The sequence below is a fragment of the Gekko japonicus genome, unplaced genomic scaffold (assembly GCF_001447785.1).
Source record: "Gekko japonicus isolate JY-2015 unplaced genomic scaffold, Gekko_japonicus_V1.1 scaffold2917, whole genome shotgun sequence".
Taxonomy (NCBI): domain Eukaryota; kingdom Metazoa; phylum Chordata; class Lepidosauria; order Squamata; family Gekkonidae; genus Gekko; species Gekko japonicus.
The window spans coordinates 109,603-136,286 of NW_015161496.1; the positions used below are offsets into that span (position 1 = coordinate 109,603).

Here is a 26,684-nt window from a genome sequence, read left to right on the forward strand (position 1 = left end):
CTAACTTACAAAAATAAACATGTTTCCCCAATCCCAAAGGCCCCCAGAATAAGCAGTGGGGCTGGCTATAGGCACAGAAAACCTGCTCTTATAAAGAGAACCACACAGAAGAAAGGAAGGGGGCAGATCCACTTACATACGCTTCCCATTACATCAAGAAATCTGTGTGAATTCAGAGCTTCTCTGCTGCACTGCCAAACGCCCAAGTGGGAGCATATGCAGAAGCAGGCAGTCTTTATATTATTGGACAATGCACAAGCATGCTTTACGTCTCTTCCATTAGACTCCAAGCAAGGCTTTGCAGAAGAGAGTGGCAAGAGCCTGCCTGTTGACATTATACAGGCACTGGAAGAAAACCTGAATAATGTGACCGCTTTTGTGCATATCGGACAGTGTATGCAACTGAACCTAAAAGAAGAATGTGAGAACTACCTTGCTGCATCAAAACAAGAGCTGCCCAGTTCAGTAGGTCTACAAACAGGGAATGAAGGCAACACTCCCACCCCTCCCATGATTTGTCCCCTGCACCTGGCATCCAAGATATACTGCTGCTGAATGGAGAGGTTGACCAATCATGACCATCACACGGGCCCTCCGGCAAGCTATTCATCTTTGATCTCAAGTACTGTAGTGATATAACCCTGACTAGGATCTCAGATGCTAATGATCTCAGAAGCTAAGGAAGGTTGGCCCTGGTCAGTATTTGGAAGGGAGACCACCAAGGAATACCAGGGTTGCCATGTAGATGCATGCAGTGGCAAACCATTTCTGAAGGTCTCTTGCCTTGAAAACCCTATGGGGTCACTATAAGTCAGCTGTGACTTGACGGCAAAACACAACTACAACTGTATTGATATATCAGCACAGATGCAAACCTATGGGCCTCCCCCCTCCAGTACCATTACATGAAACTACATGTATTATCCGTCTGCTCAGAGACAGATCATGTGCTTTGTTTTGAACAAAAAACAACCCCTAAAATAGCTCTATTTCCTGTTTCTGCAGTTATTTCATATCACTTGACTGATAGATACGACAGCATTTTAAATATTTTCTTATAAAATGTCACAGAATATTACATAAGCCAAACTTAAAGTAATTTTAGTAGACTACAATAAAGGCCAATTCAAAGGTTCGTTTCCTACAACAATATAATGCATTGAAAAGTATGTTCCTATCAGCAGCTGTATCAGTGTCCTACTGGCAACAAGATCACCTGAACCACCCTTCAAATGATACGAAGTACACTTAAGCATTACACTCATGCAGACAGAGGGGATTGAGCTCTGCACAGGGAATTCTAACCTGTGAAGCAGACTTCAAGGAAGTGCCACTTGGGCATCTAAAATCTGGCTATTACAAATCAGATGTGAACTGGCACATTATTTATCTAGCTGTTTCTGAATGGCTAAATCTGGATACATACCTGTTGTTTAGTAAGATGTTAGAACATTTAATATCCCTGTGTAAGAAATTCTTCTTATGGCAATAATCCAAGCCTTCCATCAACTGTCTCATGAAGGATTTTATATGATTTTCATCAAAATGAACCAAACCAGATTCCAGGAGTCCCATCAGGTCATGATCCATATATTCAAACACAAGGTAAAAGGCGCCTGGGGGAAATTTAAATAAGTTTTATGAATGCTTATTCTTGAGCACATCACATTAGATTTTGCACACTAACCATGAATTAATAATTACTTGCACCTGGGCAATTCTAAAATGAATTCGTACAAAAATACATTTCACTCAATTAAAACTGCTCAAACTCACTAAGCATCTATTGTTCTTGCAGTATCCAGAAGTTGAGTGCATATCCAGAAACACATCAATTCCATGAGCATCCTTTAAATTATTACAAAAAATAACCCCTTTGGATATAACTTGTTTATTCAACCGTGTGCATCTCTGAATAACGTGACCTCTCCCATCTGTACGGAGAAATTTTGAATACCATCTCAGACTCACATTTTTGAAGCAGGTTCAGTCGGGACAATTACCTGTCCTGACACAAGTATTTTGGGAAGACACTTCAATGGCAGTGATGAAGTAAGCTCTGACTCACAAAAGCTTATGCTGGAATAAATCTTGCTAGTCTTATAAAATACTACTGGACTCCTGCATGATGCATTAATTGTGTGTTCTATGGTAAAGATCTGAGATAAATATAGAATGCATTATAACTAGAATGGCCAAATCTGGCCTCCAGGGTGCAGCAAGGATAAAAACAATAAAAGGAATCAATAAGCAGGTTTGAAAAGCTAGCTGATGCAGTGGCCCGGAGCACATTCCATCAGCTGTGCTTGGTTTGCTGACTCTCCCAGATGACCGGGACACACCTTTAACCGAACAGTTTGACTACAGTAACATGTTCCGCACTGGCCTGCTCTTGAAGACAACCTAGAAACTACCACATGTTCTGAATGCAGGAGCCCAACCTTTGTTACCAGCTAAAGGATGGGAACATGTCTCATCTATTTTAAAACAGCTACACTGACCACCAGTTTGTCTCCAGATTCCATACAAGGTAGTGGTTATGATCTTTAAAGCCCTCCAGTCTAGGGTTTCCACAGCAGAAGGACCATCCTTCCCCATATATACTCATGCACCAAACATAGCTTTCCAGTCACCACCTTCTAGCTCAAGGCAGCCCAACTAGCATCTACTACAACCTGTTCTCTTACAGTGACCTCCAAGCTTCCTGGGATGGGGAGGGGGCACCATCTGTTGTAGGGCTCAGTACAGCTGCCTTATTTGCAGAGGCTTGTAAAATGTGGGTAAAGCTGCAAACATTTTCTTGGAGAGGGCAGTTAATAGGGTTTTGTTTATTTTGTAAGCTTTCCATCTTAGAATTGTAAGACACCATGAGCCACAAGGAAAAAGTGGGGTGTACATAATTTAAAAAAAATTAAAATGTGAAAAATATGCAATCAGGACAACGAAAACTCCTGCCAAAAGGGAGATTTTGTGTCTTCCAAAACTTATCTATACCCTCCCCTGCTTGGAACTACAACAATCTTGTATCTTTCTGCTATTACTCATTCTCACAAACACTATCAAAGCACACCATCTCAGAGACACAGAATCAAAATGCCTAGCCAGCTCAGGGCACAAGTCACTCCCCATCACGAACAGGAGACTTCTCCCAGACATGCACTGTTAGCTCTTTTTCTACCTGTAACTAATGGATTGATGCAGCTGAAAAGATGACAGAACATGATGCTATCAGTGTGACCCCCTGAGCCATTTCAAACATGGTTTTCCAAAATAAAGAGTATTCCATATAAAGATGGTTGTTCGGATTGCAAACAGACCATAAATGTGTTGATATGAAACACTAAACAAAGGCCTCCTACACACAATGAAAAATGATCAGAATTGGATTAGCACATCCCATGGAAGCTTTGCCATGGTTATTCCTTCCCCAAAACTATTCTGTCCAAAAATAAAATAAAATTCAGCTTACAAAGCAGGTTGCTGCTTAATTAGGGACAGGCCTTCCGCAGCCAGGAACTCTTGCTTTCCTTTAGCTTCTGTTCCAAAAGTCAGCACCTCTGTGGCTAAGAAAGCCCGATCAATTTCATTCCAAGTTTCTAAACTGTCCAGCAGATCTGTAGTGAAAGTGAAACTAGGCGGTGCTTGCTTAGCCACTAAAAAGCCTAGGTCGGAGTGGCCAGACTGTGGCTCAGGAGCCGTGTGCGGCTCTTTCATACATAATGTGCGCCTCCCGGCAGGGCAGCTAAGGAAGCTAACAAATTATCATTGAACAAATAAATATCAGTATCAGTATCTGCTTTTACCACTTTTGTTATTATTTTTGGCAGTCTAATTTAATGTTAATTAAAAGGAGCGGTGGCGCAGGGGATTTTTCCCTGCTTAACAATAACATCTGAACTGCCATGCTTTGGCAGTTCTAGCCCCGTGCTGGTGTGAGCAACCAAGCCTTGTCCTAGCTCATCGTCTACCCAGCGATTCGAAAGCTTCGGCGAGTAGATAAATTGGGGACCACCCGTAAGGGGGTGGGCACACCCCTCCCTTCGGGAAGGTGTTAGCTGCCGAGGCAACTTCTGAGGCACGGTGACCAAAAAGACGAAAGAGTTGTGTCGGCTTCCCTGCAGTGGAGCGAGTCGGCCAGGCAGTGGCAGTGTGTGGCTGCACAACATCAAGAAGCCAGACGTCATCAGCCAGCCGACAAGATGCCGTAGGAACACGACTGACCCAGCCCGCAGATGAAGCCCGGCTAGCTGCAATGTGTGTGTAATTAATGCTGTATGTTTGTCTTCCCTATCCCCACAAATATTGTTAGTCCAACTATCTCAAGAGTAACTGTAAATCGCTCTGAGCCCGCAGGTATGTGAGAAAGAGCGATCAATAAATTGAAAGCATTATTATTATTATTATTATTAGTTCATGTCTTGCAGCTCTCAAACATCTGATATTTATTCTATATGGCTCTTACATTAAGCAAGTTTAGCTACCCCTGGCCTAGGTCAATTCCATCTTCAACATACTCTGGGTTAGCACTCCTAGTGTATTTATTTGGAGATGAAGTTGCATGCCTACGAACTGAAATGAAATTGACCAAGGTTCTCCTAGCCACTAAAGAATGCTAGGAGACCAAGGTTCTCCTAGCCACCTTTGAGAAATGAACTTTAAAAAGGAAATGAAAGGGACTTAAGGCTGCTGACTGGTGACTGGCCTCAGCTATGCAGGTGCAAAAACAGGAAATACCACCTAACTTTTAAAAGAGTGATCTCAAGATGATCACAACATAGTAATTAGCAGCTACGCAACCAGCTACCCATGTCAAATGTAGTTCTTGAACTGATGCAAAATGGTTTGAAATACTGCTTGTCTGGAATTGCAAGCGAACTGTACTGAATCAAAACAGGGGCTTGACTGGTCACATGTTTGCACCCCTTCTTTCACACGGGGGAAGAAATGGGCAAACCAAGTACCACATGTGATAATCACAAGAGATATCTATCTCGTTGAATGTCCAAGTGAAGAAGAAGAAGAAGAGGAGAGAGAAGAAGAGATTGGATTTATACCCCGCCCTTCACTTGGAGTCTCAGAGCGGCTTACAAACTCCTCTCCCTTCCCCTCCCCACAACAGACACCCTGTGAGGTGGGTGGGGCTGAGAGAACTCTCACACAAACTGCTCTTTTTCAAGGACAGCTGTGCCAGAGCTTGTGACTGACCCAAGGTCACATCAGCAGGTGCAAGTGGAGGAGTGGGGAATCAAACCTGGGTCTCCCAGATTAGAGTCCGCACACTTAACCACTACACCAAACTGGCAAGTGATTAAAAACAAGAATTAGCAGTGCAGAATTGCAAGGGGTTTCTCTTATTTCTCACTGAACAGGTAATCTTGTGTCTGGCCTGTGATCAAATGTTTCTCCACACAAAAAGTGGGTACAAATCCTGAAATTGATTTTCTAACTTCAAATTTAGAATAGTGGGTTATATCCTACCAGCTTCTCTGCTGCAAAAAGTTACAGAAGGAGGTCCTTTTTTTAACACTGAAAAGGCTATGCCAGGGACTATAGGACAAAAATCATGTGGGATAGCACAGAGAGAGAGAGACAGAGAGAGACAGAGAGAGACAGAGAGAGAGACAGAGAGACAGAGGGGGGGAAGGTCAAGACTTAACTGAGAGGGAAATAGTCAGAAAGAAATGAGAAAGGAAACCTGACCAGCTAACACGTTTTTAATCTCCCCGAAGGCCTGCTGCTGACAGAGGTCTGGTTTCCCAAAGGATATCTTCTCATATATAAGCAGGAGTGAGGAGGAAGCCTTCATAACTATTTTACCAGCACACACAGTTCTGACAGAGGCGGCAGTTTCATGATGGCCTGACAAACTTGCTGCTTCTATAGTCCCGCCTCCATTTATGTTCATCGTACTACTGAATAAAAGCATCTTAAGGACTATCCAATTGTCAGTGAACATGCATTTCACAAACCCCAACAGAGTTCCCATTAGTTCTAAGAGACTTGAATAAAGTAACCCGGGTACAATGAGAAAAAACTCTGCAATGAAGTATTCTCGGATGTTTACGTGACTGCTGCCAGAGAAACGTTCCAAGCGGCAGGCTTGCAAGACCGCCACCAGCAATCTGCTTGTTGGCAGAAGAAAGCAATGTAGCCAAGTTCACAGGGACCAGGTTCCAATTCAATTCACAGAACAAAGACCTGAAACCACTTTCAGGACTAAAGCCACAGAGTCGCTTTTGGAAGCTGCAGGGGATATTCACTTCACCACGAAAGATGGTAAGCGGCATGCTTTGGAATTAAGCTGCAATTCGCAAGTGAAACAAAGCCTACCACAGTGACCAGGTATTAATCTTAACCTTCAATTTCCTGTGTAACACAGCAGTTCAGCGTGCTCACTTTTTAAAGCTTTCCATCCGGTGCTTATCAGACTTTTGGGGGAAAACAATAAGCATTAGATAAAGTAGTTTATTACTTCAGCAAAGTGACAGTATTGTTACTTCAGCAAGTGTTTAACATAGCTGCATTTACTAATGACTGATGCTCATTGAGCGGTCTTCTGTGCAGGCACGCACACAGACCTGCCGTGGAGATAATTCTGCACAGCTCTAGAATGTTCTCATCTGCGAGTGCTCCCCCCGCCCACAAGAGCTGGCTCTTCCCGCCCAGACCATGACAGGAGAGAGGAAGCAATCTTCCCTGGACCTGAATGAAGAACAGCCCAAGGAAGGAGGGACGTGGGCCTGCACACAAGACCACTGGATGAACATCAGTGACAGGTAAGGGCAACTATGTTTTCGTCTTCGCGGCTTCTGTTCAGTCCCACATGGGAGACCAGCAAGCTCACTTACCATGGAGGAGGGTGTGGGCTGGTCAGCGAAAGACTGATCGCAGCACTGCTTTCCCCACAACTGCTGCCGGCCCAGAGTCCATGCCTATGGCCTCGTGTCGCACAAAAGTGGAGGGAGTCGCCAGGTTGCTGCTCTGCAGGTGTCATTCAAGGCAGCTCTCCCAATGAAAGCTGCTGAAGACGCCGGGGCCTGGTCGAGTGTGTCTTCAGAGAAAGCGGGCAAGGAGTACCTACAGAGCTACAAGCGCTTCTAAACACTGAACCTACCCATCTGGTCACCAGTTGTGAGGAGGCTGCTAAACCCTTCTTGTGTCTGGAGAAGCATACATAACAATGATTTGTCCCCGCAGAAACCCCTTGTATGGTCCAAGTAAAATAAACACCTTCCAACATCCAACGTCTGAAAGAAAGCATTCAGCTGGGGAGGTGGGATTGGGGGAAAATACTGATAAGGTTATATCCTGTGACAGATGGAAATCTGACACTGTCTTAGGGAGGGAGGCCATGCTTGGGCTCAGGACTACTTTTTGTAAATGGAACTTATGAAAAGGAGGATCACACCTAAGCACGCCCATCTCACTAACTCCTTGTGCAGAGGTGATGGTGATGAGAAAGGTGGTCTTATAATCATCACTCTACCCGAGGTGGCCACGGGCTCAAAGGGTTTTCCCATCAACTCAATCAGCACTAATTAAAGGCTACATTGAGGAGAGGAAGAGGTTGTATGTCCCCCGAGCTAGCTCCCCTAGTCGGAAACCATAGGCTTTGGGGGCAGAATGGGACGATGATGCCCTCTACTCTCTCTTCTCTGGCCATGGAGACCACCTTGTGAAGTATAGGCAGCAGGGGAAAGGCTAAAAAAATTCCCCCTGCCAAGTGAGTTGGAAAGCATCTGCCAGGGAACTGGGACCCCAAGCTGCTCTGGTGCAGAAATGACTGCACTTGGCATTCTGAGGGGAAGTGAAGAGGTCTATAGATGGCTGCCCCCCTGTGTTGGAAAAGTGTCCTCAGAGAATGGGAATCGATGAACCACTCATAGTCTACAGGCAACTCCCTGCTCAGTGTCCACTGGGGTACTGTGTTCTCCTGCGATGTGGATGGCGTGAATAGAGGCCTTGGTCTTGATGACTGTGAGCCAGATGTGAACTCCTCCTTGCAAGGCGAGAGAGATCCTGTACGGCCCCATTTATGTAAAACCTGGCTGTCATGTTGCCCATAGCAATGAGGATCCTCTTTCCTTGCAGGAGTTCTAAAAGAGGTGTAACAGAATATGTTATTTCTCTCCTCTCTAAAAGACTGATACGAAGGCACAACTCTCCATCCGGCCATCTGCCCTCAGCGGCTAACCCTTCACAATGCACAACCCACTCTGTGAGGGAGGTGTCAGTAAAAATCTGTATGTCACGTACCAGATGCCCGAATGCCATTCCCGTGAATAGAGAGGACTCAGACGTCTACCAGCGCAGGGACTATAATACTCTTCTGGAGATATTCTACAGGATTGAGGGTCTACATTCAGCTTAAAGGTCCTCAGAAACCAATTTTGTAATTCCCTCATTCTCAGCCTGACGTAGGGCACTGTTGCCATAGTCGCTGCCATCATATCTAGGTGCTTCTGGATATTCACAGCCCTCTGAAACTGATTATTCAGGAAGTGAGAAACTAGGGACTGAATAGCTTGGCACCTGGTCTGTGTCAGGAAGGCCTTACCCTGCTTCGAGTCCAGCCTCACTCCAATGAACTCTACGCATTGGGCAGGGTTAAGGTGAGACTTTTAAAAATTAACTATAAGGCCAAGGTCTGTGAGGGTTTGTAATGCTAACTCAATTTAGGACCGTAGTGCCTGTTCAGATTGGCCTACAAACAACCAGTAGGGACACACTATACACCCTTGCTGTCTGAGATGAGGGATGACTGCAGACACAATCTCTGGAAAGACATAGGGAGCTGTAGCCAACCTGAAGGGTAGGACACAATACTCAAAATATAAAGAGCCACACTGGAACCTAAGAAACTTCCTGCATGACTCATGTATGGCTATGTGAAAGTAGGCATCCTTTAAGAACTAGGGCGTTTTCCTAGCTGCACCGGTATTATGGAATCAGCTCCCAAATGAAATTCGAGCTCTGCAGGATCTTCAACAATTTCGTAGAGCGGTAAAGACCGAGCTGTTCTGGCAAGCATTTCAATAGTCTGACCACACTGACCGTTCCACATAACTACTAGCACTTTATAACAGATGGCCGCCACATCTTAATCTTAAATTTAATAAGTTGTATTTTGATATTTTATCGATTGTATTGTTTTAGACTTGATATTCTATTAATTGTATACTGGTTTTTAATTACTGTAAGCTGCCCTGAGCTGCTTCGGTGGGAGAGCAGAGTAAAAGTCTAACAAATAAAATAAAAAATAAAAATTAAGACCCCAAACCTTACTCCAGGTAATAAAAGGGGAAGGATATCCTGCAGAGATAACATTCCAAATTTTGCCACCCTCAAGTGACTTGTTCAAAGTTCTCAGGTACAAAAAGGAGCATAAGTCCCCTTCCATCTTTTTTTATAAGGAAGTATCTGGAGAAGAAACTGAGGTATAAGGAGGAGCAGTTAGGCCCAGAGATCTCACAGTGAGGTTATTCTTCCCACGTGCTCTAGAGTAGCGTTGGTTTGGCTGCTGAACAGGTCTTTGCCTTTGAAAGGCATATCCTCCTCCTCACCTCTGGTATCTGTGGAGAGGGCTGATGCTCAGAGGTAGGAGTGACAGCATAAGACAATGCTCGATGCCATGGCTTTAACCGAGCAGTCGAATGCGTGTCTTGACGTGTTGATTTGCTGTCTGCCTAGGTGAAGACCTTCAGTGTGGATCGCTTTGACCAGGGAGGGCATCCAGGTACCGGCTAATTCACTCCCATAGCAGCATCTGATATCTTCCCATCACTGCCAGAAAGTTGGTGACCCTTAACCCCATCACCCCCAATGCATAGATCTTTCTGCCTGGTGCATCTAATTTACAGCCATCTTTATCCTGTGGGGATGGATGGGAACCCATATGTTGTCTGGAGAGCAGCACCTCAGCAAACAGTGAGTTAGCAGGTGGATGTTGTATCAGGAACTCACAGCCTTCCTCTTTTATTCTGTAGAGGTTCTCCAACATATATGCAGTGTGAGAAACAGAGGCTGGCTTAGCCCGAACATTCTTTGCCATCTCTAGGAGCCCTTGGAGCACCAGGAAGGTAACTGGTCTCATTTGCTCTGTATACAGTACTTGGAGTATTAGGCCCATAGGCTTAGGATCCAAAGCAATAGCACCGAGGTTGTGGGCTTTGGCCATGCACAGGAGCTGTTCTGCATAAAGGCAAAAGTCCACAGTAGGACATACCGGGGAACGAGATCCCACAGTGACATCTGGAGGCATGCTGGACTGGGCGTTGGATTGGACATCGGAGCCATGGGCAATAACTTCCTTGGAGTCAGAATCGTAGTGCTCTGACAGAGGGGGAATGCCCTGGCTGGTCCTCAACGTGGAGGATCTGGCATGGTGTTCAGATCCAGAATTGCTAGGAGGCATGCCCCATGGAGTATATTGCCAGAAAGATTGTGGGTCCCACTGCCCACAGGGGAGGGCACAATGAGAACGAGGCTGTCTCTTGGGATCCCCAAGGAAAACTGGATGGAGGCTTGGAGGAGCTTTTGATTTGGTCGGTTCCGAGGTCTCCATCAGAACCTCTAAAACATCATCATCTGAAGACGGTGGAGAATGGCAAATATGGATCAAGAGCAAAGGTGTCCTCACTCTCAGAAAGGACACCATGGGAAGAGGTGATCAGCATCATGTCAGCAGGGAGCCTCGGAGAGAAGTTGGTGAAGACCAGCGTCAAGGAGATATATGTTTGGCCTTCTTTTTAGCTGGTGGCTCAGTAGCCACCCTTGACATTTAGGACAACTTTGACATCCAAACAGTCTTCGGATCTGATGGAGTCAAGGCCAGCACAGATGCAGTAGAGGGTGTCCAGGCCATTTTCTCAGGGAGAGGCCGGCACGTCTCAGCCTAGAGAGACTGCACTCCTAAAGCCATCTCCCACAGGGCATCCTTTAGCCTTTGGGCTCTCTCCTGCCTGGGAGTGAACTGTAGACAAAATCCACGTCACTGTATTGTGTGACTCCCCCAGACACAGCAAGCACAAGTTGTGGTCGTCAAACTGGGCTATTTTTGTGCTGCAGTCTGCACATTTTTTGAATGCCATAATGAAAACAATTTAAACCTGAAATAATAGAGGTAGACTCTGTAAAAGTCTAGGAAACCATTCACACTGACAAGCTCACTCATAGAGGTCTTCTCCTTACGGTGGCAAAGAGAAGACCAAGGAAAGATCGCTCACCCGCTCCAGTCATATGGTTGGTTTGGGCAAGAAGAGCTGGCTCCATGGTGGGGGGAGCACTCTCACAGATTAGAACGTTCTTGAACTTTGTAGTTATCTCCACGGCAGACCCACGCATACGTAGTCCACAATGCCACAAAGTTGAACTACGTTTACCTTCTCAAAAAGGCATGGATAAGTCCACTGCCAGTACTCACAATTTAAGTGGCTAAAGGCTAAATTACAAAATCAGAGCCTGAGAGGAGTCTAAACTGATCCAGTACTACACTCCATCATAACCATCCATTCACCCAATCACAATTGATCAAGCAATTCAGAGTGCGCACCCCACCCAGCAGAGAGCAGAAAAGACAGAGGTGAAGCTGGTTTGGGAAGTCAAATGTTCTGAAGAGAGTTTACTTAACATCATCTCGCATCTGTTGAAAACTCCTTTATTGTGCTATATGCTAATCTGCTGCTACTCACAGGTCTTACCAATTGCCTTTATCGAGTCTTAGCAATATTTACTGCTCAGTTACTTCTGCATCTTGACTTTTATTGGCACTTCCTGGCAACACTCTTCTCACCGTCTACCTATATGTAATGGTTCATGACTTCTGTTTCAATGTATCTGAAGAAATGTGCATGCACACAAAAGCTTATACCCAAAATAAAACTTTGCCCGACTTAAAGGTGCCACTAGAGTCAAACTTTGTTCCATTATTTGTGGGTAAAGAAAAGAATCTGGGAGTGCTGCTGGACCAACCTTAGTGAAAAAACAGGCTGGAGTTGTTGCTAGAAGTACATTCTGTCATCTACACCTAATACTAAAACAGTCTTCTGCTGACCTAGTCATCTTGATTCATGCTTTTCCTGATCTCTAGACTGAATTACTACACCACATTCTACGTGATTCTGTGCATTCAGGCAGATCGTGAGAGGGAGGGCAGGAAGGCATGAGCCAGTCCTCGGCTCTTGTGGCCCTTTCTTATATGCCCAAGGTAAAGCCGATAACCACTTTGAGGTCAGGAAGGAATTTTCCTCTAGGCCAGATTGGCCCAGGGATCCTGGAGTTTTTTGCCTTCCTCTGAGCACAGAGGCCTGGGTCACAGGGGGAGTGAGGGGGAGTGAGTTGTGAATTTCATGCACTGTGCAAGGGGTTGACCTAGATGACCCCTGAGGCCCCTTCCAGCTCTGTTTCTATAACGCTTTCCTTGAAGGCAACTCTGAACCTTCAAATGGGTCCAAAATATGACCAGACTTTCACTTAAAGAGATCCAGCTGCCACAATATGAAACCTGAAGCTGTTAGATAGGCTTCTGATTTCAATTCAAGGTGCTGGTTTTGATCTCTAAAGCCCTTCGTGACCTACATATCTGAAGAATCGCCTCTCCGTGTATCAATCTCCTTGCAAAAGGTCCCCCCCCCCCACCAGTCCCTGTAGGCATCTTAGTTTGCTCCTTTTATACTTTGGAATGGACTGAGAAAATAAAGTACAGAAACACAGTAGGGTGTAACATATGAGTGGGAAAATATGAAATAAACCACTTTGAAAATACAGTCAAATAATATGTGCAATAGAGGATAATACTGATCATCACTACTTTCACAAATGCGCAACCCTGTTAATTCTTCTGGACCACTCTATCTTTTGATACCATCGATTATGTATCCTTCTGGGGTGTCCACTATTCTGCTGTGGTTCTGATCCTACCTCAAAAGTGGGTTTTAGAATGTCTTTATGGAAGACTGCTGCTCTTCCCCCTTGGCCTTTGGGGTACCACAAAGTTCCATCTCCCCCCTCCCATGCTTTTAAAAATCCGCATAAAGCCACTGGGAGAGGTCATCCAGAGGTACAGGCTAAGCTGCCACCAATCTGCAGATGACAAGCTAAACATGAGCCTGCAGTGCGATGTGGCTGCGAAGAAAGCTTATAATGGGACTTCCGGTCGACGGAACAGCGATGGCGGATGCTCTCCTCACAACGGAGGAGGGCGAATCGCACACCAGCGGCCTGGAGGGGTGCCACCTCGACACCCCCGCGGAGCCTTTGCGATAGGCTCCAGGCCAGGGGTTTTTTGAGGGGTAGCTTCTTCAATGGCGTAATGCCGGAGAATTGAGGCTCCCCTCCGCCCCGACGGTCCAGTCGCTGAGTGGCCTTCGGGCATAAGCTGGACTGACCGGGACAAGCACCGGCATAAAACTGAGAGTGGTCAGATAAACTGGCCAACAATGAACGTGAATTCTGAATAAAAACGGAGTAGTTTGAAAAGCGATCCCCCCCCCCCAGCGCGCGCGATTGGAAACAGAGATTGCAAAGAGGGACGCCTCTTTTGCGAATGAGCGGTTAAGATACAAAGGGGGAGAGGGGAGGAAGTAAACCGAAAGTGTTCTGAGAGACTTATCTGAATTGCGAAGTCGTTTGGCGAGTTTTCCGAGTTGTGGGGAAGTGGTAGAAACTGTAAACTGTAAACTGTAAACAAAGATGGCGGCCTAGCAGAGAAAGTTTAAAACGAAGCCGGGTTGGCAGAGTCCAAGACCAGAAGAGGGAGCAGATGTCCTCAAACTCCTGGCGGATATGCTCAAGCCGGTGATGGAGCAACTCAATGGTATTGAAATGGAGACAGCCTATAGGGTTTACTCCAACTATATTTAAAAAAATAGCCTACCTGGAGAAATAGTGGTCAAGTTTTCAAGAAGACAAACCAGAGATGCCATTTTAAAAGCAACATCAGCCACTCCACTAAAAATGGGAAATATAACCATTAAAACTTTAAAGGACATTCCATTTGAAATTAGACAAAAGAGAAAAAATTACAAGGAATTAATTTTTTTTCTTCAAACTAATGGAATAACGTATAGATGGGCTGTTCCGGAAGGTGTCATCTTTAAGATCAACAATAGAAGAGAGAAGATAGACTCCACTTTTAAAGCTAAAGAATTTTTGAAACGGCAGCTGGGAACAGATGATGAGTCTAAAGAGGGAGAATCGAAGTCGAGTGACTCTGCTACCTCAGGAACGGAAGAGGATTCTGCGGCAGAAAAGGGTGCAGAACCTGCCAGAGTGGTATACGATTTCAGAGACAGAACGCCGAAGTAAAGGCAGAAGGACTTGGAAAATGGCCTTTTGAAGCAAAGAATAAGAAGATGATCAGAGACTTCTCTCATAACAACTAATAAAATAACATACAAGAAGCGAATTATTATAAGCAAGAACTCAACAAGTATATTGTGATAATAAAACTAATGGTACTAACATATTTACTGACAGTGAAAAGATCTCCTTCTCTTGGGGTTTTAGTCTAGTGTGGTTTGCTTTTCTTTATCCCTAGTTGTAGTCCCTTCTCCTATATTTCTTTGTAGTTTGTAGTATATGCAAAATAAAAAATATCCCTATGGGGATTTTAAAAAAAGAAAAGAAAGAAAACCAAAATGCAATCTTAGGATGCATTAACAGAAGCATTGTGTCCAGATCATGGGAGGTGGTAGTTCTGCTCTATTCTGCTATGGTCAGGCCTCACCTGGAGTACTGTGTCCAGTTTGGGGCACCACATTTTAAGAAGGATGTTGACAAGCTCGAGCGTGTCCAGAAGAGGGCAACCAGGATGGTGAGAGGGTTGGAATCCAAGTCTTATGAGGAAAGGCTGAAAGAGTTGGGATGTTTAGCCTGGGAAAGAGAAGGCTTAGAGGAGACATGATTGCAGTCTTCAAATATCTGAAGGGCTGTCATGTAGAAGATGGAGCAGATCTATTCTCTCTTGCTCCGGATTGCAAGACTAGATCTAATGGGTAGAATTTACAAGGGAGTCTCGTTATCAGCTAAATATCAGGAGAGACTTCCTAACTGTAAGAGTGCTTGAGCAGTGGAACGGACTGCCTCGAGAGGTGGTGGATGCTCCTTCACTGGACGATTTCAAGTGGAGGCTGGACAACCATCTTTTGGGTATGTAGGGCTATCTTTCAGCTATGCACCTGCAGAGTGCAGGGGGGGTTGGACTAGATGACGTGCAAGGTCCCTTCCAACTCTAACATTCTATGATTCTATGACATGCAGCTCTCTTGCATTTTCAGCAGATCCCAGGGAGGCTGTTGAAACTGAACAAGTGCCTGGAGGCAGTTTTGGAATGGCTGAGTACTAACAAGCTGAAACTTAAATCTGAACAAAACAGAGGTGCTACTGGTGAGGGGAAGATCTGACCCAGGAAATGGAATATCTCCTCTACTAGATGGGGTTGTACTTTTCCTAAAGGAGGACACTGATAACTTGGGGATGCCCCTGGACCTGGGCCTCCTGTTTCACCAGCTTTGGCTTTCCTAACGTTTTGAACCTGTTGGCAAGCAATTAACATAGATATTGCTTTCCTTGGAGAGCTTTGTGATATTTGCATTATTTTAAACGGACATATACATTATATTCATGTCTGTAAGCTGTCTTAGGCTACTTAGGTAACAGTGACACAAATATTTTAAATAAGTAAAGAACAGGTATACCGCAAACAAATAACAGGCAAACCAAGCCATTCTATAGAAAAACTGCACTAGGCACACAACTATGTACTCAGAGACCATCTGCTGAAAGATTTACTCTTCACTATTAGCTTTGTTCCATTTTCCTTATTTACTCTGAATAAGGGTTGATTGTGGCTACAAATTAAAAATCAAAAGCTATCTCAAAATAAATGGGTTAACACAGCAGTGGTACTCTTACTGCCCTAACCGTAACCCAAAAGACTTCCTCTCCCTGTAATTCACTACTCACTCCTTCCAATCCTCTAATAGCATCTTACAAACTAAGGTTTCACAAGGTCATATGAATCCTATCATATGCCATTAATGTCTGACCCTTCCCTTCAACACTGAACAAATCAATTTAACCTTCCAAAACACTAACAGAGGCAAATCCCACAGAGCCCCCCTTCCAATCTCACAACAATTAGTCTCCCAAACTATGAGGGTATGGTGATCTCGCCCTCTTCCCTCCCTCACAAACAAGATTTTCCTTCTGTTTCTTTCTTTCTTGCTGAGCAGCCCCTATATCTATATTCTTCTTTTGCGTTGGCCTATGGCTGTCCCGCCCTGTCACATTGTTATATATTTTGGTGGTGGCCCAGCTCAGGGAGAGAAAAAAATCACCGTCTTAATTTATACTTCTGAAATGGCACAAAAGAGGCTCTTGAAAGTTCAAAAAATAAACAAAATATTTTATTTTAACTTGGTGGGGAAAAGGTCAGTTGGAACCACGGCTAAGGTGTTTGAGGTGAACAGATGCTAATAACTGAGGTAAACAGTAATTATACAAACTCCAACTAATCTGCTGCCTTCAAGTACATATTTTAGCTTTTCACGAGGAGAGAGACTTTATTTTCAGTGTCTGTTTAAACACTCCAGTATAAGTTCTTGAGTTTCACTGACTCTTCAAGTTTTCAAAGGCAGGGATACACCTACAACCAAGTGCCCAGATAATGTGGCCCTAGTTAGGAATTTGAAATTGTGTGTAAACCGCTCAGAGACCCTTCGGGGTCAGAGCGGTATATAAATTGAATGTAAATAAAATAAAAATAAATAAATAAAACAAACCACGGATCACTACCCTCATTAAAGCTATTTACCTTTTCACTGGGCAGGGAATTACTTCTCTAGACAAGAATTACTTCCCTTTCCTGGCTTGAATGGGGGTCTTCAGTGGTCCTCCCACTCCTCTTTGCCTCCCTCCCAGTCCTCAGACAGTGCTAAACTGTCTACTTCTACAGTTAGTTCTCAACTCTCTTTGCTTAACTGCCATTATCCAATGAAATCCATTTGAACAGCCTGTCACTCAAAGGTTCTCTAATTATGTGATGTATTAACCTTTGATAGTCTGTCACAGAGAGCCATACAGAACAGCCAAACAAATAAGCTAAATTCATAAGCCATCAGACTCACACAGCAAACCCACAGAATCTAATGTAAGGATTTTAGCACCAAGACAAGGCACAACTGGCACAGTCAACCCCCAGGCTAGATCATCTCGATACTAGTGAAATCCAATGTTCCCTCTAAGCAGTGGAGTCTTGTGAGCAAAAATCCTACTTTGTGAGCTCCTGGCATTAAAGTTGTGAGCCAGCGATTTGGCTGCTGCATAAATTTGTTTGCTCTGGAGCCGTCCCTTCCTGAGCTGAGACAAAAATGTCTGAGCCGGAGGCTAAAAAACCGTGAGCTGGCTCACACCAACTCAGCTTAGAGGGAACACTGGTGAAATCCCCAGGGCCCTATACCATGATGTTGTTCTAGACAAGACTAGAATGAAGACAACACAACATTCTCATATGGGTAACCCCAGGATCATATGATGGCACAACCTTGCTTTCTGTGACTAAAAAGAGATTTTTACGGCAAGTCATGAAATTTTTATGGCAAGTGAAGACTGGTAGCTCTTTCCCATAGCTCAAGCACATGAAAACTGTGTGCAGCATAAGTAGACAAGCTAGACCAAGGTAAACTTCAAGAGCAACTCAAAAATGGTGTCACACTGTCCTTAGTCACAAAAGGTATGGGGCAAAGCTACTGTGAAGATCAACAGCTTTCGTAAGACTGACATTAACACGTTCCTGTTAAAAGGAAGCATTCCAATTGTTGCTTGACAGTGTGCAGCTGGCTGCTCCCGCCTTATCAGTTCATATACATGTAACATGAAATAAAAGCACTAAAAGACACACACACACAAAATGCTCATGAGCATACCTTTGTCTTTCTTGAAATCTAAGGCATCTTCCTTATCAGTCACTATTTCCTTCATATTGATTATACTTTGGTGAGTAAGTTGTCGAAGAATCTTAATTTCCCGAATAGCTGTAATTGGAAAGCCTTCCTTCTCATTATCCAATCGTACCTTTTTTAATGCCACCATTTCCCCTAGATGAAAAAAAAAAATCAAGTGACAAAATGCACTCAGTTTAATGAAATTCAGGATATCCTGTAGCTTCTTTGTAACGCACCATAAGACTAACAAAGCCATGTTTAAAACCGGAATACTCTTATTACCTATCCTGGCCACTGTGTTTGCAGCACAAAAACTGAAGTTAGTAATACTAAGCACACCAAGTTTCAAATAGGCAAATAACTTTAAAAAAACCCCTCAGGCACAAAGAAACTTCCTCATTTTCCTTCAGAGTGCAGGGCGGGGTTGCAGACCACTATATAACAGAGCATAATGAAAGAGGTTGTTTTACACACAACTTTCTACATAACCATGATTTCAAAAATTACTGTCTGCTTCTGCCCAAAGCTGTTCACACATCTTTACGCAGCAAGTGGAAACAACTGGTTTGTAGTGTGGAACATGAACCTAAGTCATTTTAGAGATGAAGGTCTATGCAAGGATTGAATTGTATATCCAAAATGAAAGTTTGCCTCTAAATCACAGGTCTTTCATCAAATCCAGTTTTTGGATCTGGTTTTATCATATCCTACATTTTGGCTAATGACCCACAACCAAGAAACATTAGATTTTTTCCCAACTACTAACAGAAAATATTTTAGCTGAGGTGTTTCTATGTGCCTTCCAGCTGCATGTTTCACATAAGACAAACCATTCACTGGTTTTATTCAGATATGTACTTCTCCATGCTTCACTAAGTTCTTGAAGCTATCACAGTTGCACAATTTGTTCTTCTTGCATTATGCCTTTGTACTGGGAAGCCAATGCCTTGACTGTATGGATATTTATCTGATATAATGATATATGGCTTCCTGCCAGGGCACCCAAAGTGGTTTTTGGTTTAAAGGTGGCCACAGTATAAAAATGTACACAGCACAAGAGATAGAAGAAGACAAGTAGGGGTGTGCAAAAAAAAATAATTCAGCCCATTCGGATTTGGCCGAATCGGGCAGAATCAATTTTGGCTGGCAGTAAGACTCCCGCATGTCAATTTCATGATTTGGGAGTCTTTTGGCCAGCCCAATGTCAATTTCAGCCCCATTATATCCTATGGGCCACTGAAGTCAATGGCGAAAACATAGAGTATATTCTGGGGGCTGGAGGGGAGGGGGCTTGAGGGAGAGACTCCATACTCGCAGGGTAGCTGCTGGAGCCTCTCCCCAAGATACCAACCAAGTTTCAAGAACATTGGACCAGGGGGTCCAATTCTACGGGCCTTCAAACAGGTTGCCCCATCCCCTCCATTGTTCTCTATGGTGGGGAAAAAGGATGTAATGGGGCTGAATTGCTGCCGAAATTCGGCGGCAAGCCGATTCAGATCAGAAAATCTGAATCGGCCTGCAGCAGCCCGAAAGGGGTCCAAATGGGCCATTTTCGGGGGTGCGTTCGGTTCGGACGAACCGATTGCACATCCCTAAAGACAAGCAAGGAAGTGGAAGACAAGCAAACACTGTTATAAACTTTTTGATAATTTATAGAAGTATTCCACAATGACCAGATGGAATTGCCTTTGCAGGCGAGAGGGAAATGACACTGGGTTGCAGGAATTTAAGTGAAGGGGCCCAGCTTTAATGTAGGAATTAATCTTCATACTGTTTTTTCGAATACATGCAGTAGTCCTGAGCTCACAACTGCTCACGGTGGAATACCAATACCCTTCTTGGGAAACAGTGGCCTAGCTTGTTGAGGAAGACACTTGACTTATGCTCAGCAGCAGATTTAAGGGATTACTTGTAGCTATGAAGAATTACAGTGATGTATGTATGTTATCTTGAAAATGAAAACAAACCTGTTCAACTTCAGTTCTCCAGTGTGAATCACATTTTCAATGCTTACCTGTATCTTTATCTCTTGCTTTGTAAACCTGTCCGTAAGTGCCTTCTCCAATAATGCCAATGATATCAAATTTATCAACACAACGTTTCCCCCAGTCAATTTCTTTTTGTTTTGTTTCCCCATGGCGTGGTCCACAAATTCTAACAAAACAATCAACAAGACATTGTCTTTATGGGTGGATTTTCATATTTTCTGCATATAATGCACGCTCTGCCTTACAGTCCAAGCATCTGTTAAACAGCAACGCATACTTTCAATCTAGACAAATGCCACTAACAATCTTTCCCACTGGTGATTTCCCCCCACCCCAGCCAATATAACTTCACAGTTCTCATATACTAGCATGAAAATAGTACATGAAAGCTTTCATATGAGCACCAAATGATACTCTCTGCAATACAGTACAGGGAGAGAGAAGACAATTTGCATTTGACATCATAAAGCGTATTAATTCTTACTGCTAATAGTGATACAACTAATTTCAGAAGACTGTTATAATTGTATTTTTTTTAATACAACACTGGAAATGTTGCTGCAAAATTCTAACTGTTGTCCAGCACCCAGAGAATCATGCAACTGGTTTCATGCACCTCTGAGCTTGTTTTGCTCATATAACTCTCTACCCCACAACCCATTAGCATGGCAAGTAATTTTTTGAAATTGAGGGGATTTTCAGAAATGGTGTGTGATATGGAATGGTGAGGTATTTTAAAAACAAAAAAGAAAGCAAGTTCCCCGAGCACGGCCAAGCACTTGGACATACACCAAGTAATCCCTTGAATACCAGCCACAGCTTTTTAATTGTTCCATTACATATTTTCCAGATGTCTCAATCTTTGTATCTATCCTATTCTTCCCTTCTTACTCAAACAGCAGCCAGCACCATACAATGTGCTGGAAGGACAAAACAGAAAGAGAAGGAAGATGTAATCTCATAGTTAGCAGGCATTTTAGCAAGCCAGTCAAAACATTTTTAAAATGATACAACAGGACAGAGTCAAAGCATTTTGTTGAGGAAAATTAGACACTGAAGGCGGGGGGGGGGGGCTCACAGCTATAGATGCAAAATGAAGAGAAAGCCTTGGTACAATGAAAGGCAATAAACGGCAGAACACAAAGGAAAGAAACACAGAGGGCTACTATGACAAGCCTTTAACAGCCTGCCAGCATATCCAGAAATTATCTACAGTAAGAGTGAAAATACTAAACGGTAACTTTACTAAAGCCCCACTGGAGGTAAATAACCAATTTACCTTATTTATTCCACAGGTGAAATACAGACGTTAAAGTGAGGCATGTATTTCACACCAACTGTGTATACTATAGCAAAAGGGAGACACATACGTACTTTGGCCTCTTTTTAACGTGGGGCTGTGCTGGCGTTTTCTTCTCTTCGGGACTTTTAGAAAAATCATCTCCTCCAGGCAACTCAGGTGGCAGTGGCAAATCTGCAAGCAGGTGACGCAATTTCTTCTCCACTTCTTTCTTAACCGCTTTCACAGAAATGCTCCCTTGCAAGCTGCAGAGAGAGGGAAAGACAAAACTCTTGGTGGTTTCAGATTTGAAAATCAGACTGGAAATCCAAGTCAATAAATTTATGTTCTCACTTTTTACTAGCCTCAATTAGTATTTTGATAGACAGTGACTTTTGGACAGTAAATGGGCTGTACGAGTACTGTTAGTTGAAACCAGGTGCCTGGGGATTCCCAGGAACACTGGTGGCCAAATTTTGGGGTCTGCAGTTGGAACCAGAGGAGGTTTTTCAAAAGCCTCCACAGCAGAAACACCCTTTATTACAAAGAAGAGCAGCCAATTTTACTTAAAAAAGCTATTTAGTATCTTCAAAAACCAAAAATGTCTACAACTTGCATCTACGCTATACAATGTTACAACTCACTTATCTGTATCTTTATCTTCAGGCAGCATAGGAGGCAGGGGCAGAGGTGGCAGCGTGGAAACCAAAGTAACACTTCGATCCTTTTCCTTGGGTGTTGTACTTGGAGGGTGGGGCTTGCTCTTCTCTTTCACTGCAACAGGCTGTGGGGGTGGCGGTGGCAGAGGTGCGGGCTGCTTCACTGGGGCCGGTTTACTCTCCTTCACCACTGCAGGTTTTTGCTTCACAGTTTTTTCTACAATCAAACTGTTCTCTCCCTTTGCCTCAGGAACTGGGACTTTTGTCTTTGTCTTGTCATTTTTCAAGGCTGGACCTCTTGAAGGGGAAGGTGTATGTTCCGTTTTTAGCTTTTTCGGCTCCTTCAGGTTGTTTGCTTGTGGCAGGGTCACCCCAGTATCAGCATTTCCCTTAGTAGGCGTAGAGGTGTTTGACGCTTTTGCATTGGCTTTGGCTGCCTCCGCAGCCCTTGCCTTTTTGTTCTTGTTCAACTCCGCAGCCAGGCTACTTTTGAAAGTCAGAGTATTAGGAGAAAGACTCGATTGCCGGCTCCTGGATCTTGATAATCTGTGCCTGCTGCGAGATCTTGAGTGCCTTGATGAGTAAGGGCTTCTGCTTCGGGATTTTGCTGATCTTCTGCTTAAAAGAGTAAAGATTTAGTTAAAGCCCATTTTATACTCAGCTGTCTTATTCTTTATCGAACAGCTTTTACAACCATGCATTACCATGCTGCAGGAGAAATGGATTCTTTGCCAGAATCATTTAGCAAGTAGGAATTTATCTGCTACCTAATCTACCCAATAGGTGGGGTATTAAAAAGTTCTGAATTATTTTAAGCTCTAGTTCATTATCGGGAAAGTGTCTCAGATTTTATAAATTTGATGTAAAATTAAGAATGCCCTTAAGGGCAGAAACTCACCTGAAAAACTGAAATTTGCAACAGTTTTGATTTTTCATAGACAGCTATGTCTATGAGTTCTTACATAATGTGATACTTTAGTACAGAAGGACTTTTGAATAATCTCTGTAATTTGCAAACACCATTACATAGCAACCAAAAACAATTTACTAAAGACAAAGAGAGTGCGCGTGCAACAAAGCCTGGAGAGAGACAGCTACAAAACCTGGTAGATATACTGGAGTTTTATTTACAGCTAATTTTAAATTGCTTTTCTGTTAGTTATAAAACTTTTTTTAAAAAAAGTCTGGATTAAACTAATATTTGCACCAACAAATTGAAGTAAAACTTATAATATGAAAACAGTCAATGATCATGTAAAAATAAAACGTTCCATAATCAATTTTTTTTCTTTTCTTTTTTCAATGTTTTCAATTTTTTGGAAAAAAAACAAAAAAGGCTTCAGGGGAAAAACGGGAAAAAACCCGTTTTCCCCCGAATTTTCCTGGGTTTTTTCCAGGCCTTCACATCTCTAGGTGAGATGGCTTCCAACACACTCCCCCCACCTCCTACACCTAACAAGCGGTTGTCTGTCAGGTGCAGCAGCGGTTGCAGGGTGATTAAAGCCACGAGGGAGCCTGCCCCAGCAGTAATGCCTTAGTGATCCTGCCAGCCCTGCCTCCACAGTGGCTTCTAATACTCCTCCCCCCTCCTACATTGGACAGGTATGCCTGTCAGGTGTAGGAGAGGAGGTGGGATGCTTACAGCTGCCGGGGAGGTTTACTCAGCAGGATTGCCTTAGCACTGCTGCTGGCCCAGCCTCCCCGATGCCTTTAAATACAATCCCCATCAAGACCAGACAGGCCAGTGTCTGTCAGGTGTAGGAGCAGGGCCAAGGTATGAATGCTTATGGGGAGATAGTAAAGGACATTTCTAGGAGCCATTTCGATGCATGCCTCCCTCATGAACCTGAAGAAATGTCCACCACTTCACCACTCCCTCACAACAACTCCCCCTCACACCTCTCACCGCCCCCAAGAAAGCTCCTGGCAAACATCGAGCCAATTACACCAACACTACAAGGAGGGGGCAACTTAGGAATGTGGCAAAGACATTTGCACATAGTAACTCCTGCAGTGCACTGAGCTGCACAGGCCAAGTACCAGCAAGATCACCCTGAGGTGCTCAGAACAACAGAGTCTCCATAGGAGCAAAACAATCCAGGAACACGGGGAAAAGAGCCCATACCTCACTGGACGGTGGCAGGAGTTGACTTAACAGACTACTACTTCTTAAATGGACAGTTCTATGTGGCCTGCTCCAGACTGAGCTCATCAAGCAGCCTGGTGATCCTAGCACCTGAGGGGCAGAACCACCAATGTGGTCCTTCAGTAGAGAGGGGGGGAAGCACGTATGTCTCGCTTCATTTCTTACACTACAATCTTCTCTGTTAGAATTCCTACAACAAATGTCCCATTTCAGATTTCACATCATCGGTATTATAACTGGATTTCTGGAACTTAAATACCATAGCGAAGCACGGGTAGCAGGCTAGTATTACATAGCCTTATCTTAGACAATGTATGTATAGAAAATATATATGCATATCCTCACAGTTCACATAAAGATACTGTTTCATTGTAAATCATCATTATAATGTGGCCCATCAAGTAATCAATATGCAGTTTTGATGAAGAAATGTCTTCAGTTCAAATAGGAATAAGGGTGGTAAGATGGTCAACTGTCCTCCTATAATGGCCTCATCTGGATGGGCCCGGCTAGTCCAATCTCATCGGATCTCGGAAGCAAAGCAGGGGTCACCCTTGGTGAATACCTGGATGGAAGACACACACACACACCGGAAGCCCAGGGTTGTTGTGTAGAGGCAGGCAACAGCAAAGCAACTGTGTTCTTCTCCTGCCTACAAAACCCTGCCACGTCACCATAACTGGCTGTGACCACACTATCTACCACAAAATATACAACAATGTCAATAATGCCACTGTATACATGGCAGTTTATCTTTTTAATAGTGTCACTTCTTAATGAGGGCCTACTTGAACCACAGCAGTCAGGGACAACAAGTTCTCTACTGCCCACCTGCTATCTCTGCAGCCATCTCCAAATATGGACAACAGCAGTGGCAAAAGATTAGTCGCAATTCCATTTTTAAAGTTAATTTCATTGTTTCACAATAGCGATGCTAACTACAAAAACAAACAAGTATACAAGGCTGCTGATATTTGAAGGATTTTTTCCCCTAGTAAGATTACTGCTTTAAAAATACCAACCTGTTTCCAGGGAACTGAAAAAGTCCTTTTTGACCCATCAAATACCTAACCCTTAGTAAGAAGTCTGGTTTAAATCAATACCTATTAAAATCACTGTTATAGAGCTATCCACAATGACTTAAGTACTGTTCATTCTTGAACACATTTATTCTCTTCCTTATCAGGAACCCTCTGTTTACTGAAATGAAGTTGCAATTTGAGTCTACATTAACTAAAAATCAATTTATAAAAGAACTGTAACAAGGGCTATAGATGTTTCAAGTTGATGCTACTACAACAGCTTGATATGTATCAATTAACAGACCCAGAGCTATATAAGACATGCAAATAAATTGTATGATAAACAATACCTACACAACGCAAGTCCACCTAAGATCAATGTATGTACTTCTGATTCCAATGTCACAAGCACAGAAAAAATCAAGCTGTTTCAAGGGTTCTGCAAAATTATTTGCATTGCAGGTGTTAATTTTAAAAGGGTCCCAATATGTCAGTAATTTCAATTGTCAATCCATTCCTCATCATATGTCCTTAACATTTACAGCAAAGCTTCCTCAAAATTCCTTCACCCGAAAATGCAAAAATTGCAGGTTGCCACGTTTATCCATAGGGGGGAAATTCCTCCAAATACCATCAGACCACTGGTGCCTCTAGGTAAGTTCTGTCAACTCTGAAGGGCAGCCGCTTTCCAGAACCTCAGACAGAACAGAAATTCCCCAGCATTTCCTACCTGAGGTCTGTTATCGAGTGAGTGGAGCCTAAAATGTGCACTTCCACTGCAACAGTAGCATAATGCCTTTTATTAAGACCAATATCACAAAGTAGCAAGCAAGGTTTCAAGTTCTCCAGAATTCTTTACTAGGCTAGATGTTTAACACAACGTTAGCGGAGGGACATGTCCTTTTCCACTTCTCCTCCTCCCCTTTTTTGTACCAGACAACCTGAGGAGGAAACAGATGAGTCAGGGCATGATTCCCTTCCCACCCATTTGCTATACTGAACACCCAACCTGATGAAGATTTCTGGAGAACTTGACAGCCTGCACACTATTTACTAGTTGTACTAGTTGATCCTAATAAAAAGATTTTAATTATTTTGCATCATCTGGATTACTTCATCCAGGGCTTATCCTGAGCATGTCTGTTGCAACTTACTTAACTACAGTAATGAACAAGTGGACGTTCTAAACAGGTGCCTGGAGAGGGCATAATGGGCTGAATGAGGGCCAACTAACTGAAGCTCAGTCGGTATAACACTGTGTTGCCATTAACTGAAGAGTCAGCCTGTTCTGGATGGGACTGCACTCGCCTTGAAAGGACAGGTTCCCAGTTTGGAGGTGCTATTAAGTCTGTTTATTATTGGAGGCTCTTTCGTACAATGCACCTTTGTCACCTTTCAGTTGGTTCACCTGATGCAGTGAAGATCTTCATGCTGTGGTGGCAGCTGCTGTCAAAGCAATGTATGAAAATATCTGCACAGCCAATCAAATCTCCAATGGCCAATCAGAAACCTTGCTACACAAAAGCTCCACTTGGCCCCACCCACTTCCTAAAAACAATGGCGGACACCGGGAAAGGTGTTGGGCAGGCACCCTGGTACCCACGGTTTCCACACTGGGGACTCCTGCTCTACATGGTATGGGACTAGG

At 43.6% G+C, this 26,684-nt stretch overlaps 1 protein-coding gene across 1 annotated transcript in view; it reads right to left on the bottom strand.

Annotated features, from left to right (window-relative positions):
* Positions 1-26,684, bottom strand: part of CDK13 (cyclin-dependent kinase 13) — a 57,007-nt gene that overhangs the window by 19,584 nt on the left and 10,739 nt on the right. Inside the window, exons 3-7 of the mRNA XM_015429190.1 lie at positions 21,854-22,483; positions 21,305-21,475; positions 19,957-20,096; positions 17,925-18,095; positions 1,427-1,616 (exon numbers count right to left, since the gene is read on the bottom strand). Coding sequence (XP_015284676.1) covers positions 1,427-1,616; positions 17,925-18,095; positions 19,957-20,096; positions 21,305-21,475; positions 21,854-22,483 — 1,302 coding nt within the window. The remainder of the gene's footprint in view (positions 1-1,426; positions 1,617-17,924; positions 18,096-19,956; positions 20,097-21,304; positions 21,476-21,853; positions 22,484-26,684) is intronic.